The sequence below is a fragment of the Salmo salar genome, chromosome ssa17 (genome assembly GCF_905237065.1).
Source record: "Salmo salar chromosome ssa17, Ssal_v3.1, whole genome shotgun sequence".
NCBI lineage: Eukaryota > Metazoa > Chordata > Actinopteri > Salmoniformes > Salmonidae > Salmo > Salmo salar.
Window position 1 is genome coordinate 51123341 of NC_059458.1, and position 19287 is coordinate 51142627.

Below are 19287 nucleotides of genomic sequence, written 5' to 3' on the forward strand. Positions count from 1 at the left end.
ATGAATTATTTGAAAATATACCAGAAGAGGGTGCAAAAACTAACTTTACAACCAAAAGATTAAAATTGAAATGGTCACATGAAACATTTACATTTTAAAATCAGATTTTTATTAATGATAGCTAAAGATATATACTGTGTTCCTCAAATGTGAATGGACCTTCTTATTCCAAAGCTGCAGTGCAGTATTATAAAACGTATTAGAGTGAATCAAATTCACTAGCGTGCACATTGTGGCTGTTAGATTAGGATATGCTCGAATATAAAAAAAGTGACATAATACATTGTGAAAACATTCTTCAGTTCAACAAACCTTTCAGTTCATGTGAGTTAGTTTATCCAAAGTAAAATATTGAAATGTCAGCAAAAACAGCTCTTCATCTTAGGCTAACAGTGGTATTGATCCAACCGTAAAATATTACAAACTAACTTGGATGGGGATATTCTCTGTCACAGCCAATCCAGAAAAATAGAACATCAAGTGGTACAGAAAAAAGTAGACTCGTCTGCCCCAGGGCTCTAGGTCTGGCAAAGTGAGACGTGAAAGAGAGATACAGTATTGTCCACATCTGAATGTTAACTGTCCCAGGGAAGGTCAAGATTCATCTTTGGATGAGTTTCCTTCTGGAGCTGACTCTGGTCCACAGGTTGCGTGCCGTCCGGGCGATGGTTGAGCCACGGGGGAGGCGCAGGCTCTTTAGTGGCTCTCTGATACAGGCCAGCACCCCTGGGTCTGAGCACCCCTGATTCTGCAAGTACTCATGGGAAATGTAGTTTATCCGCCTCAGCTGGTTGCTGTAGTAGTTCCTCAGGTCACAGAGCTCCTCCACTGCAGCCTCAGAGATGATGGAGACCTGGGAGGGAGAGTTGACCAATGCTGGCCTCCGGTGGTCAGAGTCTGTAACTGCACCTTCTGAAGGAGCTGGGCACGCAGCAGTACAGGGTTTCCTTCGCTTCTTTTGAGGGGTTGTTGATTTAGGTTTTGAATTTAGTTTTAATGGTGGTAGCGGGGATTCGATGTCATTAACTTTCTCTATAATATTGATCTCTACGTCTACTTCAATGGCAGTGGGCTGGCCAGCAGCAGGGTCATTCTGGTCATACCCTGTCTGACTTTCTGTCTGGTCATGGTCCTTGTCTTGTTTCCTGGCCAGATTCTGCTGCTCTTTATCCATCTTGATCAGTTTGTTGTGTCTGGGAGGGGGAGTGCTGCTGTCATTGGGGGCAATGGGAGGAGGAGACTGGGAGGTCACCACCACCTCTTTAACTCCAGCAGCTAATTGGTCCTCCTATGGGAGACAAAAGGAAGTGTCAGTGACCCCTGACTTTACTGAAGAACCAATCCTAAATCGAAGATGGTTGATTTGGGATTGGACATGTTGTTATACAGAACCATGTTAGTGAACCCCAATGTTAGTGTGGCATAATGCGAGTTAGTGAAAGCATGCTCAATGAATCTACAGCCATGTGTGTAGACATTGACAGGACATACACACATTACTGAGTTAGGACACAAACCATGAAAGCTGTAACAATGGTTATGAGTGTTTACAGAAATACAGTACCAGTCAAAAGTTTGGACACACCTACTCATTCAAGGGTTTTTCTTTATTTTTACCATTTTCTACATTGTAGAATGTAGAACAACTCGCTGTTGGCTGGGCTCCCTGCCTGTGCCATTAAACCCCTACAACTCATCCAGAACGCCGCAGCCCGTCTGGTGTTCAACCTTCCCAAGTTCTCTCACATCACCCCGCTCCTCCGCTCTCTCCACTGGCTTCCAGTTGAAGCTCGCATCCGCTACAAGACCATGGTGATTGCCTACGGAGCTGTGAAGGGAACGGCACCTCCATACCTTCAGGCTCTGATCAGGCCCTACACCCAAACAAGGGCACTGCGTTCATCCACCACTGGCCTGCTGGCCCCCCTACCTCTGAGGAAGCACAGTTCCCACTCAGCCCAGTCAAAACTGTTCGCTGCTCTGGCACCCCAATGGTGGAACAAGCTCCCTCACGACGCCAGGACAGCGGAGTCAATCACCACCTTCCGGAGACACCTGAAACCCCACCTCTTTAAGGAATACCTGGGATAGGATAAAGTAATCCTTCTAACCCCCCCCCTTAAAAGATTTAGATGCACTATTGTAAAGTGGTTGTTCCACTGGATATCATAAGGTGAATGCACCATTTTGTAAGTCGCTCTGGATAAGAGCGTCTGCTAAATGACTTAAATGTAAGTCAAACTATGAAATACCACATATGGAATCATGTAGTAATCAAAATATATTTTATATTTGAGATTCTTCAAAGTAGCCACCCTTTGCCTTGATGACAGCTTTGCACACTCTTGGCATTCTCTCAGCCAGCTTCATGAGGAATGCTTTTTCAACAGTCTTGGACTGTGTTTTGTGTCATTGTCCTGTTGAAAAACAAATAAGCTCAAACCAGATGGGATGGCATATCGCTGCAGAATGTTGTGGTAGCCATGCTGGTTAAGTGTGCCTTGAATTCTAAATAAATCACTGAAGGTGTCACCAGCAAAGCACCATCACACCTCCTCCATGCTTCACGTGGGAACCACACATGCAGAGATCATCTGTTCACCTACTCTGCGTCTCACAAAGACGCGGCGGTTGGAACCAAAAATCAAAAATGTGGACTCATCAGACCAAAAGGACAGATTTCCACCGGTCCATTGCTCGTTTTTCTTGGCCCAAGCAAGTCTCTTCTTCTTATTGGTGTCCTTTAGTAGTGGTTTCTTTGCAGCAAAGGCCTGATTCACGCAGTCTGCTCTGAAAAGTTGATATTGAATGTGTCTTATTTGGGGTTCAATCTGAGGTACAGTTAACTCTAATGAACGTATCCTCTGCAGCAGAGGTAACTCTGGGTCTTCTTTTCCTGTGGCAGTCCTCATGAGTGCCAGTTTCATAATAGCACTTGATGGTTTTTGCGACTTCACTTGAAAAAACTTTCAAAGTTCTTGACATTTTCCAGATTGACTGACCGTCATTAAGGAAATTCCACAGGCACACCTGTTAATTGAAATGCATTCCAGGTGACTACCTCATGAATCTGGTTGAGAGAATGCCAAGAGTGTACAAAGCTGTCATCAAGGCAAAGGGTGGCTACTTTAAAGAACCTCCAATATATTTGTTTTGGTTACTACATGATTCCATATGTATTATTTCATAGTTTTGATGTCTTCACTATTATTCTACAATGTAAAAAAAGAAAAACCCTGGAATGAGTAGGTAGGTCCAAACTTTTGAACGGTACTGTATGACATCATGCATATTCTATTATTTTATGAATAATTATGCATTCTGTAAGGATATCATTCAGGGCCCAACGTTACAGATTTGTCTTTAACCTGATTGACATACACAAGGTTGCCCAGACAGTGTCATGCCATAGATGCAGTGGGTTGAATAGAGAATCAGGGAACTGTACTTTTTCTTTGGTCTCTTCAGGGGGGAACTAGAGGTCTTTCTTGACTTTCTTGGTGACAGGGGAGTTTGCAGCATTGTCACCAGATCTCTTTCCTTCTTTGGTCTTTACCTGGGACACTTTTACCTGTAGGTCATCAACAACAGCTTTAACCTGTCTGTCTCTCACATACACACACATTCACTCACTCATTCACCTAAGCTAGGTGTGGGTAATAACGTAAGAGAAGGGTTTAAGAATTGACATGGGAGAACCAGAAACATGAATCATTCCCATATCAAGGTGTTAGGATTGATTGTGATCAGCCATTACCGGCACCTTGGTCACCTTTAGCAAATATCAACATGGATTAAATAAGTAGGTCTAGATCTCAGCACCACCCAAAACCACAGGTGTTGTACACTTGGAGCCCTGATATCGGCGCCTGTCTGGTACTACGCAACACTACATTGTTTAGAAAACCTATAGCATTAGAACTACAGTGATTTACATATACAGTGATTAGGGATATGTTTTGTTTACAGTAAGCGTGCTAATGACAATCAAGGGTGATGGTGGTAAGAATGATTTTACTCAATCTTTAAAATAATAATTGACATTGATAAAAGGGAAAACACAGATTTTGTTGGTGATTGATTGAATAATAGAATCAAAATGCTGAAAAAAAAAGTGATCCTTCATCCGATGGCCTGAAAGGAAAAGAAACTGACAACATAGTTCACTTACCTGCAGGTAAGTAGCCAAGTAAACAATAGGAGGTACACAGAGCAGATACAGAGAAGACTAAACAGATTGAAAGGGCAGAGCGAAGACGGGGCAAAGACATACAAGGAGATGAGGATTGAGACGGTGAGAAAACAAGTTGAGTAAAGTACTACTTTAAAACAGGGAAATAAGTACACTGAAATATTTCAGTCAGAAGTGCAGAAGGAGAAATAGAAAAAATGTGATAAGCAGAAAAGATGAGACATGATGTATGCATTTTCAGACAAAAGTGGCTTCCCATCTGCACGGGCTAGAAAAAAATGACAACCAAAAAAAGCTATTACCAGGTAGTAATTTATCATATCAATTCCATGCAGATGGAGGAGGCCACTTTAGTCTCTTGAGATGCACCCAAAGGCTTCCTGTCTGAATGATTCCTGTACCGTTTGCTGTGTAGTACTGACCGTGTTGGCGTCCAGGCCTGTCCTCCTCATCTTCATGGTGATGGAGTGACTCTGGTTCTTCAGCAGGGGTGCCTTACGACCCAGCTTCAGGTAGAAGTAGGTGGTGTACGGAGTGAAACTGAAGTCTTCACTGTGGAGAAGAGGGGGAAAAAAGGGGATCAAACAAAGAATAACATTCTAAAAGCAACCAGCTGTGCAGTAGTACAAGTCCATTGTGACCTCACAATTCTCTCCAGACGCCACTCTTGACAACCCCATTTGTCCTTAGTCAGTACCTGATGTCAGGATGTGATCTTTAGAGAGGTACAGCCTGAAGTGAAACAATTTTTGTTGCAAAGGTTTTTCCTATTGTGTGCTGAACATGCCCTAGGTCGTAGGCCTACCTGAGGTATCCCTGCAGCAGTAAGCATATTGAACTGGTAAAGGGCTTAAAGTTAAGTCAGTCAGTACCTGAGGTAGCCCTGCAGCAGTAGGCTTGTGATGATGGCCTCGACCTCCAGGCGAGACAGGGTGGTGGTCTGGATCATCTTCCTGCGTTTGGCCGGACCCTTCCCCATCCACGCCTCGGTCACCTTCAGGGGGGTCAGTTTCTCATCCAGAGTGCCCGCCAGTTCCACAATCTGGACCACATCTTTAGCATGCTGCGTGATGTCCACTGTGATGTAGTCTGGATAGAAACACAGGCATCTTAGGTATGAAGACTCAACATAAATGATGGCAGATCTTTCAATTCGATGGAGTGTAACTCATATGCCCAATTCCAAATCTACTCCTACGCCCCTAGCACGCCATGTACGTTGGATTTGAAAAGTGGTATGTTCACTATATTGTATACATACCATTGCCATGGCGACAGACGTCACACATCTCGTTGCATCCTTCATCGTCCCAAACCTCATCAAAGTGAACAGCGATCACTGAGCGCCGACACCTTAAAACAATAGAGATACTCACGTACTGTACTCTTGATCCGCACACAGATATCTACACAACTGAAATGGTCAATGAGAGCATTGTTATTGGTCCAGCTCAGTACCTGTCTACATTCTGACAGTAGTCGACCATGGTCAGCAGCTTCTGTTGTCCTACATTCTCCATGACAACCATGGTGCTGATCCTGAAGATGTCGTTGAAGCCAAAGTACACAATGCAGTCAGCCGGCTTATCGTCTCTGCCTGGAGGAACGGAGAGAACCATGGTAAAGATAAGGGAAAATAAGTTCAGAGTTTTAAGAGGAAAAGAGTTTAAAAACAAACTGGCTACTCCCATGGCTGCGGTCGAAGTAGAAGCGCAGTTGGAAAATCAGAGGGGGAAAAAAACATTTCAAATGTAGAATAGTATTTCGTCATTTTCTGAGGTCAAGGGATCAGGTGTTGTTTCTAAATTATTACATTTTTGAGTGGGGAGAAAAGAGTTGTCTACCTGCTCGTCCACTCTCCTGATAGTAGTTCTCTATGGACTTGCTGATGGTGTGATGGATGACAAATCTGACGTCAGCCTTGTCGATCCCCATCCCGAACGCCACAGTAGCTACCACCACCTGGATCTTGTTGGTGGCCCATTTGCGATGAACCTGTGACTTGTCCTCTGGATTCATGTTAGCGTGGTATGAAGATGCATTGACGCCTTTCTTCTGTAGGTCTGCTGACACCGTCTCCGCATCCTTCTGGGAAAACACGTACACTATCCCTGCCAAAAGCAGAAGCATAATACCTCAAAAGTCTGGATAACAAGTTGCTGATGGTTTCTAAAATGGGACAAACTGAATTTTGACCTATCCTTTGTTTTTCCTTTCAAAGTACCTGACTGGTCCTTATATCTCTCCTTGATCAGTGCGGAGATGTCACTGATTGAATCATCACTGATCGAGTCTTTAAGGCGTACCTGAGAGACACAAAAACAGTACAGATCCTCAATACTTCTGTGCAGAGATACAGCGGGAATCTAACAAGCATCCCCTTTAGTAACACAAGTGTGTGTATTTTTAAAGGTCAAAAGAACATCAACAGGTGTTTGCCAAGCAGGTGGCGAACAGGTGTGTATAGTTGCCATGACGCCCACCTCGTAGTAGAGGTTGGTGCGGTTGAAGGAGGCGGTGAGTGTGATTGGCTCAGGGACACACAGGATCTTCTGACAGTCCTTTAGAACACTGCTGGTTGCCGTGGCCGTCAGCCCTAGCAACGGAACCTTTGGGAATTGCCTCTTCAGGATCCCCAGGAGCTTGTAGTCTGGCGGAAGAGGAAGGTTAGTTGGCTATCAGCCCAACACAAAACTCACAGCATGCACCTTAGAATGAAGCAATCTATTGGGCATGCATTCTAAGTGGTATGCATAGAGATACATTGAAGTGTTCTGTTTAATTATATGGTGATATCCTTGTTTGGGTATTGTAACGTAAAGAAGAATTATTAGAATTCTACTTTGAGTGATTTGTTTGAGTAGCCCTTTACCTTCCAAAACAAAGTAAGGAGACTAATAAAAAGTAAGTAGTCCATATACAGTACAGTTGCACGGTCTCTCACCAGGTCTGAAGTCATGTCCCCACTGGCTACAGCAGTGCACCTCGTCCACAGCAATACGGCTAAGCCTGCCTGCATTGTAGGCCTTCTCCAGCCTCGACATCAGCAGCTTGCTCTTCGCGATCTTCTCTGGAGTCACATACAGCAGCTTGAAAGGTGCTTTGGCGTCCGTCATCTCAGCTAGGACCATTTTAGCATGTTCCTGAGGTACATAGCAGAAGTCAAATCAAACATGAATCCTACAGCTATAATCATAATCAATACCAGCAAAGTATCAATAATATGTAGAAAGTGTTTGTTGGTCATTACCTTACTGCTGGATGCGTTGAGAGAGACGGCTTCAACGTCGATGGACTTTAAGTACATGAGCTGATCCTCCATCAGAGAAACTAGAGGAGTTACTACCAGAGTGAAACCTGGCAGCACACAAACACACGTTAAAAAAAACAACATTGCAGCGAGTAATGGCTGCAACCATCTGCGGTCAGGGCTCTAAAGTGCAACCAATTTAGTCGCATATGTGACCAAATATTTTGCTGTGCGCCCAGGAGTTTTATTTTTGTAGCACAGTGCGCCTTTTTAAACTTTGTTCAGTCATGTTACCTCATTGGCTAGCTAGCTAACATCCTGGTAACTTTACCAGTATATCCAAACATTTGGGGGCACAGAAAGAAAAAGGGACAGCTTTTTCAGGAGAGCAATGGATGAATGACAGAGCTCCTGCATGTCATCACAAACCTGACGTTCTTAAAGATAGAAATTATACACTAACGTAATGCATCTCAATAGGAAAATAGTGCTTTTACACAATGTAGAAACCTAATATTCCACAAATTACTTTGAAATTTCAATGACAGGTATTCGTATAAAAATGTTAGCCTTTATAATAAACTCATGTCTTTACAATGTTACATATTAGTTTCTAAGGCATAACATGTGGTTCAAAAGTAAGTCAAGTTCATATAGGTCCAATATGCGCTGTATCACAATTTCTTTTTTTTATCTTATTTTCTGGTGCTCCTAAATTTCATGTGGTGCTCCTAACTTTTTAAAATTAGGAGCACCAGTGCTACCAATGAAAATGTTAATTTAGAGCCCTGTCTGCAGTATGTGTTTGCACAGCACACACAATTATTCAATGAACTGTAACATTAGTGTTATCAGTATATGCACCTGCATGCATTTTGTGTATGTGTGTGTGTGTGTGTTCTCCACTTACCCTCAGAGCAGACTGCAGGTAGCTGATAGCAGAGGCTTTTCCCTCGTCCAGTGGGCATCACTAGGAAGAGGTCTTTACCAGACATACTAAGGTTGATGGCCTTCAGCTGGAGAGCACGGAACTTAGAGAGCTGGAACACATCCTTCAGATTCTGCTCCAGCTCTGTTGACCACGAGAAATCTAGGTTTGGAAAGAAAACATTTAAGCATGTCAAAATACAGTACAGCAATATTTTCAGCCTTCAAGATTGTAGCCCACCTAATAAAATAGCACTTTAGACACAATCTACATATTTATTTTTGCTTTAAATTGAAGTGCGCAATTCAGCTCCTGGAAAGATTTATCTGATATGTTTACATCCAAAAAGATAGGCAGAGTTAAAATACATGTGTATTCGATTATTAGTTATTTAAAATATGTATTTGAGTATTTTCAAATAATGTGGCCCGAATCAACTACTTCTATAGGATGCATTTTAATTTCCTATAATTAGCCTACTATTTGAAAGTATTTTCAAATACTTTTTTCAAAATACCTGGGTTAAATAATATGGGAGTGTATTTGAGTCAGTGTATGAGCATTGGCAAATACATACCAATATTCAACTAATTGTCTTTTAAAAATAAAAATACATCTGAGTACTTCCTTAGAAATGTATGTGAAAGTAATTGAGATATTTGAAATTGTATTTGGAACCCAGGTCTGGAACATATTACACACACACAGCAGTGTGGTTGTGCTTCTCAATTCATTTAACAAACATTGTAGAATGATAGTGAATACATCAAAACTATGAAATAACACATATGGAGTCATGTACAGCCGTGGCCAAAAGTTTTGAGAACGACAAATATTAATTTTCAGTTATATGATGGCAATTTGCATATACTCCAGAATGCTATGAAGAGTGATCAGATGAATTGCAATTAATTGCAAAGTCCCTCTTTGCCATGCAAATGAACTGAATCCCAAAAAAACATTTCCACTGCATTTCAGCCCTGCCACAAAAGGACCAGCTGACATCATGTCAGTGATTCTCTCGTTAACACAGGTGTGACTGTTCACGAGGACAAGGCTGGAGATCACTCTGTCATGCTGATTGAGTTCGAATAACAGACTGGAAGCTTCAAAAGGAGGGTGGTGCTTGGAATCATTGTTCTTCCTCTGTCAGCCATGGTTACCTGCAAGGAAACACGTGCCGTCATCATTGCTTTGCACAAAAAAGGCTTCACAGGAAAGGATATTGCTGCCAGTAAGATTGCACCTAAATCAACCATTTATCGGATCATCAAGAACTTCAAGGAGAGCGGTTCAATTGTTGTGAAGAAGGCTTCAGGGTGCCCAAAAAAGTCCAGCAAGCGCCAGGACCGTCACCTAAAGTTGATTCAGCTGCAGGATCGGGGCACCACCAGTACAGAGCTTGCTCAGGAATAGCAGCAGGCAGGTGTGAGTGCATCTGCGCGCACAGTGAGGTGAAGACTTTTGGAGGATGGCCTGGTGTCAAGAAGGGCAGCAAAGAAGCCACTTCTCTCCAGGAAAAACATCAGGGACAGACTGATATTCTGCAAAAGGTACAGGGATTGGACTGCTGAGGACTGGGGTAAAGTCATTTTCTCTGATGAATCCCCTTTCCGATTGTTTGGGGCATCCGGAAAAAAGCTTGTCCGGAGAAGACGAGGTGAGCGCTACCATCAGTCCTGTGTCATGCCAACAGTAAAGCATCCTGAGACCATTCATGTGTGGGGTTGCTTCTCAGCCAAGGGAGTGGGCTCACTCACAATTTTGCCTAAGAACACTGCCATGAATAAATAATGGTACCAACACATCCTCCGAGAGTAACTTCTCCCAACCATCCAGGAACAGTTTGGTGACGAACAATGCTTTTTCCAACAGTCTTGAAAGAGTTCCCATATATGCTGAGCACTTGTTGGCTGCTTTTCCCTTCACTCTGCGTTCAAACTCATCCCAAACCATCTCAATTGAGTTGAAGTCGGGTAATTGTGGAGGCCAGGTCATCTGATGCAGCACTCCAACCCCACTCTCTTGGTCAAATAGCTCTTACAAAGCCTGGAAGTGTGTTTGGGGTCATTTCCTGTTGAAAAACAAATGACAGTCCCACTAAGCGCAAACCAGATGGGATGGCGAATCGCTACAGAATGCTGTGGTAGCCATGCTGGTTGAGTGCTTCAAAATTCTGCCTTGAATTCTAAATAAATCACAGTGTCAACAGCAAAGCCCCATCACACCTCCTCCTCCAGGCTTCACAGTGGGAACCACACATGCAGAGATCATCCGTTCACCTACTCTGTGTCTCACAAAGATACGGCGGTTGAAACCAAAAACCTAGAATTTGGACTCATCAGACCAAAGGACAGATTTCCACCAGTCTAATGTCCATTGCTCGTGTTTCTTGGTCCAAGCAAGTCTCTTCTTATTAATGGTGTCCTTTAGTAGTGGTTTTTTTGCAGCAAATCGACCATGAAGGCCTGATTCACGCAGTCTCCTCTGAACAGATGATGTGTCTGTTATTTGACCTCTGTGAAGCATTTATTTGGGCTGCAATCTGAGGTACAGCTAACTCTAATGAACTTATCCTCTGCAGCAGAGGTAACTCTGGGTCTTCTTTTCCTGTGGCAGTCCTCAGACAGTTTTTATCATAGCGCTTGATGTTTTTTGCGACTGCACTTGAAGAAACTTAAAAGTTCTTGAAATGTTCCTTATCGACTGACCTTAAATATATGGACTTGGTCTTTTACCAAATATCTTCTGTTCACCACCCCTACCTTGTCACAACACAACTGATTGGCTCAAACACATTAATAAGAAGAAAGGAAATTCCACAAGGCACACCTGTTAATTGAAATGCATTCCAGGTGACTACCTCATGAAGCCAGTTGAGAGAATGCCAAGAGTGTGCAAATCTGTCATCAAGGCAAAGGCTGGCTACTTTGAAGAATCTCAAATATACAAATATTTTTTGATTTGTTTAACACTTTTTTTAGTTACTACATGATTCCATATGTGTTATTTCATCGTTTTGATGTCTTCACTATTATTCTACAATGTAGAAAATAGTCAAATTAAATTTAAAAAAATGGAATGAGCAGGTGTCCAAACTTTTGACTGGTACTGTACACACTGAACAAAACATTAGGAACACCTGCTCTTTCCATGACATAGACTAGGGTTGTTAAGGTTAAGGTTAACTGTTAATCGGTTAGCTGAAAATACATTTGACCGATCATGCTTCTTCGTCTATAGGTTAATTAGCATAATTGTATTTTGTGGAATTAAATTGGCGCATGTGTATTTTTGTTGGTCGTCATGCATTTTATTTATCCCGCGCGCACAGCATACAGAGCCTATTTTGAAGAGCGGAATAGCCTACCACCTGTCAGACAACGCGAGAATAGCTCCTCAAAACGCCTGTAGGTTACTGGAGTGAAACCTGCTTTTGTAAGCCCAGTCATTGCGCAACAAATCGCGTGTTAATTTTGATGGCCACGATTAAAAAAAGGAGATATTTTTATTTCTCTATCTCACCTCCCATTCGCCATTTGGATGCATAGGCTATATATAGCCTGCAAACGTTGACTATCAGCGCGTCACACACCACTTTGTAATGTTTGCTTGAGGCAGTATAATTGTTTGAAACCCGAACGTTTTTAAATTACTTGAAATAACGAGGCGTGTCTTACCTTACTTCAAAGTAGCCTTGCAAAAAAAAAAATCCATCCATAGAAACGTGGAGGCAATTATTTTATAATGACTTCCTCATGCCATTAACCAGGATTTCTCTCCTGTTCTATTGGTTTTCATATAAACTTCACTTCGTTGTCCAGAAGCCAAAGGCACAATCCTAGACATATAAGCAATCCATCATAGTAGTTGCTATTAGACGCTTTCTAAAGGAAAAGGTCACATCTGGCACTGCTCGCATTTGGTGCGCACTTTAGAACTGTGTTTTCCGCTAAATGCATTTAAGCAAAATGCTTTATTAGCTGTTTCATGACAGGAGTCGAATGTTTAATAATAGGTTATAGCCTTTTGACTCTAAGACGATAGCCTTGCCATTGTTGCATGTTTCCATTAAGCTCGTAATGAACAATGTTGGGTCCTTGTACAGTTGAAGTCGGAAGTTTACATACACCTTAGCCAAATACATTTAAACTCAATTTTTCACAATTCCTGACATTTAATCCTAGTAACAATTCCCTGTCTTAGGTCAGTTAGGATCACCACTTTATTTTTTGAGAATGTGAAATGTCAGAATAATAGTAGAGAGAATTATTTCAGCTTTTATTTCTTTCATCACATTCCCAGTGGGTCAGAAGTTGACATACACTCAGTTAGTATTTGGTAGCATTGCCTTTAAATTGTTTAACTTGGGTCAAACGCTTTGGGTAGCCTTCCACAAGCTTCCCACAATAAGTTGGGTGAATTTTGGCCCATTCCTCCTGACAGAGCTGGTGTAACTGAGTCAGGTTTGTAGGCCTCCTTGCTCGCACATGCTTTTTCAGTTATGCACACACATTTTCTAGAGGATTGATGTCAGGGCTTTGTGATGGCCACTCCAATGCCTTGACTTTGTTGTCCTTAAGCCATTTTGCCACAACTTTGGAAATATGTTTGGGGTCATTGTCCATTTGGAAGACCCATTTGCGACCAAGCTTTAACTTCCTGGCTGATGTCTTGAGATGTTGCTTCAATATATCCACATAATTTTCATTCCTCATGATGACATCTATTTTGTGAAGAGCACCAGTCCCTCCTGCAGCAAAGCACCCCTACAACATGATGCTGCCACCCCCGTGCTTCACGGTTGGGATGGTGTTCTTTGGCTTGCAAGTCTTCCCCATTTTTCCTCCAAACATAACGATGGGCATTATGACCAAACACTTCTATTTTTGTTTCATCAGACCAAAGGACATTTCTCCAAACAGTACGATCTTTGTCCACATGTGCAGTTGCAAACCGTAGTCTGGCTTTTTTATGGCGGTTTTGGAGCAGTGGCTTCTTCCTTGCTGAGCGGCCTTTCAGGTTATGTTGATATAGGACTCGTTTTACTGTGGACATAGATACTTTTGTACCTGTTTCCTCCAGCATCTTCACAAGGACCTTTGCTGTTGTTGTGGGATTGATTTGCACTTTTCGCACCAAAGTATGTTCATCTCTAAGAGACAGAAGGCATCTCCTTCCTGAGTGGTATGACGGCGGCGTGGTCCCATGGTGTTTATACTTGCGTACTATTGTTTGTACAGATGAACGTGGTACCTTCAGGCGTTTGGAAATTGCTCCCAAGGATGAACCAAACTTGTGGAGGTCTACAATTATTTTTCTGAGGTCTTGGCTGATTTCTTTTGATTTTCCCATGATGTCAAGCAAAGAGGCACTGAGTTTGAAGGTAGGCCTTGAAATGCATCCACAGGTACATCTCCAATTGACTCAAATAATGTCAATCAGAAGCTTCTAAAGCCATGACATAATTTTCTGGAATTTTCCAAGCTGTTTAAAGGCACAGTCAACTTAGTGTATGTAAACTTCTGACCCACTGGAATTGTGATACAGTGAATTATAAGTGAAATAATCTGTCTATAAACAATTGTTAGATAAATTGCTTGTCATTCACAAAGTAGATGTCCTAACCAACTTGCCAAAACTATAGTTTGTTAATAAGAAATTTGTGGAGTGGTTGAAAAACGAGTTTTAATGACTCCATCCTAAGTTTATGTAAACTTCCAACTTCAACTGTATGCATGCATAGTATCAGAGAGGAAGAGGCGAAGCGAGAGGTTTCACTCTTGCCAAAAATATGTCCAATGCTTTTCTATGGGCTTATTTTGGGCCTAAGCTTGTCGCCTGCCTTCTCGCCTTGGGACGACTCCCATTGTTAGGGCGGAAATGTAAGTATCTCGTCATTATATTCAGATATCTGATAGTATTTTCTGTTGGTCACCTAATTTTTTGGCCGTTTGTTGACCAGTTAATAAGGGTCAGTTAGTCGGCAGCAAAATTTACCGAAATTTGCATCCCTAACATAGGAATACAGGGGAAAGCCATCATCCCTTATTGAGGTCAATTGTTTAATCCACTTCAAATTAGAGTACATGAAGGGGAGGAGACAGGTTAAAGAAGGATTTTTAAGCCTTGAGACAATTGAGACGTGGATTGTGTATGTGTGCCATTCAGAGGTTGAATGGGCAAGACAAACGATTTAAGTGCCTCTGACCGGAGTATGATAGTAGATGCCAGGCACACCGGTTTTGAGTGTGTCAAGAACTGCAACGCTGCTGGGTTTTTCACACTCAACAGTTTCCTGTGTGTATCAAGAATGGTCCAACCACCCAAAGCACATCATGAAAACTTGACAACTGTGGGAAGCATTGGAGTCAACATGGGCCAGCATCCCGGTTGAACGCTTTCGACACCTTGCAGAGTCCATGCCCTGACGATTTGAGGCTGTTCTGAGGGCAAAGGGAAGTGCAACTCAATATTAGGAAGGTGTTCTTAATGTTTTGTACACTCTGTGTATATTGTACATATGTGCCACATCCTATACATTGTAGCCTCTACCATACCATCATTCTCATAGCGCAGCAGCTCCTGCTTGGTCATTGCAGGTCCAGATCCAGAGGGCTGGGTGGAGTCACATGGCTCTTCCAGCCTGCAGAGCAGCTGTTTCTTCTTGGAGGTCAGGCTAGCCTGCTTCTCCAGCAGCTCAGCTATCTGCAGCTCCACCACCTCCAGCTCGGCCTCCACAGAGTCCAGCTCTGCCTGCACGTCTGGGGAGGAGAATATTAACAAAAAATAAAACCATCATTATTTGCTGTATTCAACGTGCTCTATGGTATCTACTACTTACGATGGAGCATTCATGTAACACACATGCCCCTCTGGTAGAGAGGAGAACATTAGGTTAATAACTATTTTATGTTTAAATGACTTTTTCCTGTCATCAAAGCTCTCTACGGTATCTAGGCCCTACATAGAAATAATCTAGAATATGCATTGAACACATATGCACAAAGACAATAGTGGTACCATGAAATGCTGTGCTAAATCCTTGTAGATAAACACATGTTGGCCAGGGCCTAATATTATTATTATGATATCCATTTCAAAGTTTGGCACAATCTGCCCTGGTTAGCTTTCCTCTGGGACCAATCGCATGTGATCCTATACGAGGAGACTGTCAGGTCTGACACTTCCGAGTCACTAACGACCTGTGTTTCACAGGTAGGGCGCTAATGATGTCAGACACAGATCAGTCTATTTCACAGTCACTGTTTCTCTATGGGTTCGGTACCATACTTTTAAGAAAGGGGAATAGAAATGTGAGATCACATTCACTTACCTTCGGCACTGTCACTGTCCATTTCCAAGGCAAATCTACAACACAATCAACCACCTTGCAGACTTTAATCACTCTGTTGAATGAGGGGGGAAATGGCAGTGTTATGCAATGTAGCCTGCAAGATATAGTGCCTTCAGAAAGAATTCCTACCCCTTGTTTTTTTCCCCTGATTTTGTTGGGTTACAGGCAGCCTAAATTTAAAATGGATTAAACTGAGATTGTGTGTCACTGGCCTCTGCCCTAACAATAGGAGTCGTTGTCCCAAAGGTGGGAATGCAGGCGACAAGTTTAGATCCAAAAATAAGCCCATAGAAACACATTGGCCTTATTTATGGGCAAGTGAAACCTCTCGCTTCGTCTCTTCCTCTATGATTTACACACATACCAAGCCCGTCCCCCTTCCTCTCACGCCAACAAAGTTGAGAGATCACATCTTCCTCTCTGACATGGGGTTTCAACTCACTATTTGCATTTGAGGTTTGGTCCAGCAGAATCGGTCATATGGACACAAAAACACATTGAGACATTATTTTACTGTAATAGAGAAGTTAAAAAGTTTATCGTTAGAAAAGTTGTCTCAACTACTCAAATTGCGCGCAGAGCAGACTACTAAAACGAGAGTGTCAATGAACATGGATTCTGGAAAATTAATGCTCAAGTTTGTCCGCCCGGCATTGGGGGTACCAATTACCGCTAGCAGCATTTTAGCCAAAGGGCTGTTATTATACTAGCTGTCTAGTCTGTGATTTATAAATGTGCAATAAGAATAAAACACAATTAAATAAGTACTTGGCAACTCGTTCTCATTCTGAGAAATAAGGTAGGCCACTTGATTTCAACATCTGAACAAAGTGGACATGCTTTTCAAACAGTTGGAGACAGACAGAAGGGTGTGTTCATAACAATTCAACTGTTCAACTTTGTTAGCTAGCAACTAGATCAAAGTTGTCTAAAGATTAGCTGGCTAATCACTAGCACGTGGGCTTGAGATATTGTTGATGACACCTGTGTTAATTGTCTAGTGCCTAATGCCTACTACAAGAAGTTAGTCATTATCAGTGAATGTGCATTGTGCATGATACTAGTTAAATTTGTAACAAAAAAGGGCATTTTCATAGACATACTTGAAAGCCAGATCAGTGATTATAACAATTTTGAAAACGCAGGTTATTAAAATATTTGTATAAAATAATGAAATTATTTGTGGGCTTTATGGTTGTGGAAGGCTTATATTTAGTCTAGATATAATTTCACAAGCACTGAATTCATTAGACTATTGCTGACTGTTTGAAATGCAGTGTATTTGACCTTTTAATAGTACAACAATGCTTATTTCGAGAAAACATTTTATATTTTTTACGAGAATCGCCCAGAAGTTTGAGAAGAAAAGAAATTGAGATATAAAATAGAGTTTAATGGTTTTGATAGGAGAAAACTGAGGATGGATCAACAACACTGAAAATAAATATTCCAAAACATGCATCCTGTTTGCAATAAGGCACAAATTGCCTTATGCATAAAATGTGGAAAAGAAAATAACTTTATGTCCTGAATACAAAGTGTTATGTTTGGGGCAAATTCAACACAACACATCACTGAGTAGCACTCTCCATATTTTCAAGCATGGTGGTGGCTGCATCATGTTATGGGTATGCTTGTCGTCAGCAAGGACTATGGAGTTTAAGATAAAAAGAAACAGAATAGAGCCGTTTCTAACTGACACTGGGAAACAAATTCACCTTTCAGCAGGACAATGACCTCAAACACAAGGACAAATCTACACTGGAATTGCTTACTAAGACGACATTGAATGTTCCTGAGTGGCCTAGTCACAGTTTTTACAAATTGGCTTGAAAATCTACGGCAAGAACTGAAAATGGCTGTCTACTAATGGCCAACAATCAGCTTGACAGAACTTGAAGAATTTTTTTTTAAATTATGTGGAAATATTGTACAATACAGGTGTACAACACTCTAGAGACTTACCCAGAAAGATTTAGCTGTAATCGCTGCCAAAGGTGAGTCTAACATGTATTGACTCAGTGGGTTGAATACTTTATTTATTTACAAATGTTAGAATTTTTCTTCCACTTTGACAAAAAAATTACAATTAAAATCTATTTTAATCTCACCTTGTAAGACAATAAAATGTGGAAAAAGTCAAGGGGTGTGCATACTTTCTGAAGGCTCTGTAAATAACATGTAAAACATTGCTTACACAATCTTTCTCCCTCAACATTGGATATGTAAGGGATAATCAACGAGGAGCTATGCGTTCTATGGAAAATAATGAGATGGAAGGTGTGTTTCGCGACATGCTAGCTGAGTAGAACTGCTAGTTTAGCTAACCAAACCATCAGTCCTAGCATGCCATTATGAAAATCAAATTCAACAATGCAAATAATGTTTTCAATTCGACTATTGATTTAAAAAGCAGCTCAAACATTAAACATGTAAAGAATGAAATATTGGCAATGAATTCTACAGTGCAATTATACTGTCCATTATTTAGGGAAAGAATGCCCTTCAAGCCAATCAGAAACAAGTATTCAACAATGCCATGGTATAATGTGCATTATAAACTGGGTGGTTCGAGCCCTGAATGCTGATTGGCTGAAAGCTGTGGTATATCTGACCATATACCATGTGTATGACAAAACATGTATCTGTACTGCTCTAATTACATTGGTAACCAATTTATAATAGCCATAAGGCACCTCGGGGGTTTGCGTCGTGGATATGAACAGCCCTTAGGTGGTATATTGGCCACATACCACACTCCCTCGGGATTTATTTCTTAATTAACCAAGGATATATTATAAACTGTATGCATAAAATACACTTTGAATCTATCCATACACGAACAAGCTGTTTCCTTGAGCTTTTGGCAAGCAGGCCGGAATGTAAACATTTATTGTGTAAAGTAAACGGACATGGGTGAACCGGGAAAGCCCCCACCCTTCCTCCATGTGGCTTTACCATTTTTCTTAGCTTTTTCTCCACCACATTAGATTGCTAGCCAATGATAGTTAGATAAATAGATTGCCAGCCAATGATAGTTAGATAAATAGATTGCCAATGATCAACCACCCTAGCAGAAGGTTAACCAGCCTCCACCAGGAATCAGCCACCTGCTCCACCAAACAGCCTAATGTTAATGTTAGCCAACCTGTAGCTGACTAGCTAGCAAATTATACTTCAACTTTTTGACAGCTACATATTTGGCTAGCCATTAATGATACTAACATGTGGGACGAAATTATGGAAAATGAGGGAAAGAGGATGTTGAAAGAACAAAGCAAAACTCACCATCAAAAATGTACTCGCCTCACTTCTCGAGTTTGCACTGTTTATTTGCGCTCTCTTTTTTCTTGATCGTTGCTAGACAGCTCGCGCGGGCGATTTTTTTTTTTTTTTTTTTGTGCAGACCAATCAGATTGCTGTTTCACTTTCTCCACGGTATGGGGTACATTCAACAAACCAACTGCAATCAATGCTGAATAAATGCTGTATTTTTATTTTACCTTTATTTTACAATACAACCTGAAAACATTTTCCATCCGGAAAATTGACGTGTATGT

The 19287-nt window shown here is 41.5% G+C and overlaps 1 protein-coding gene across 2 annotated transcripts; it reads right to left on the bottom strand.

Moving 5' to 3' along the window:
• Positions 1-86: 86 nt before the first annotated feature.
• Positions 87-19226, bottom strand: recql (RecQ helicase-like). Of its 2 annotated transcripts, none has more exons than XM_014152813.2 (14): positions 19016-19226; positions 15707-15779; positions 14931-15134; positions 8353-8532; positions 7443-7549; positions 7137-7335; positions 6676-6842; positions 6417-6498; positions 6037-6303; positions 5651-5789; positions 5454-5545; positions 5065-5281; positions 4615-4744; positions 87-1288 (listed from the first exon to the last, which is right to left on the bottom strand). In XM_014152813.2, the coding sequence occupies exons 2-14, from the start codon at positions 15726-15728 to the stop codon at positions 602-604; spliced, it is 2493 nt and encodes an 830-aa protein (XP_014008288.1). In that variant the 5' UTR covers positions 15729-15779; positions 19016-19226; the 3' UTR covers positions 87-601. The 2 variants fall into 2 exon arrangements, with proteins under 2 accessions (XP_014008288.1, XP_045555637.1); XM_045699681.1 differs by lacking the exon at positions 87-1288 and adding an exon at positions 3443-3571.
• Positions 19227-19287: the final 61 nt, after the last annotated feature.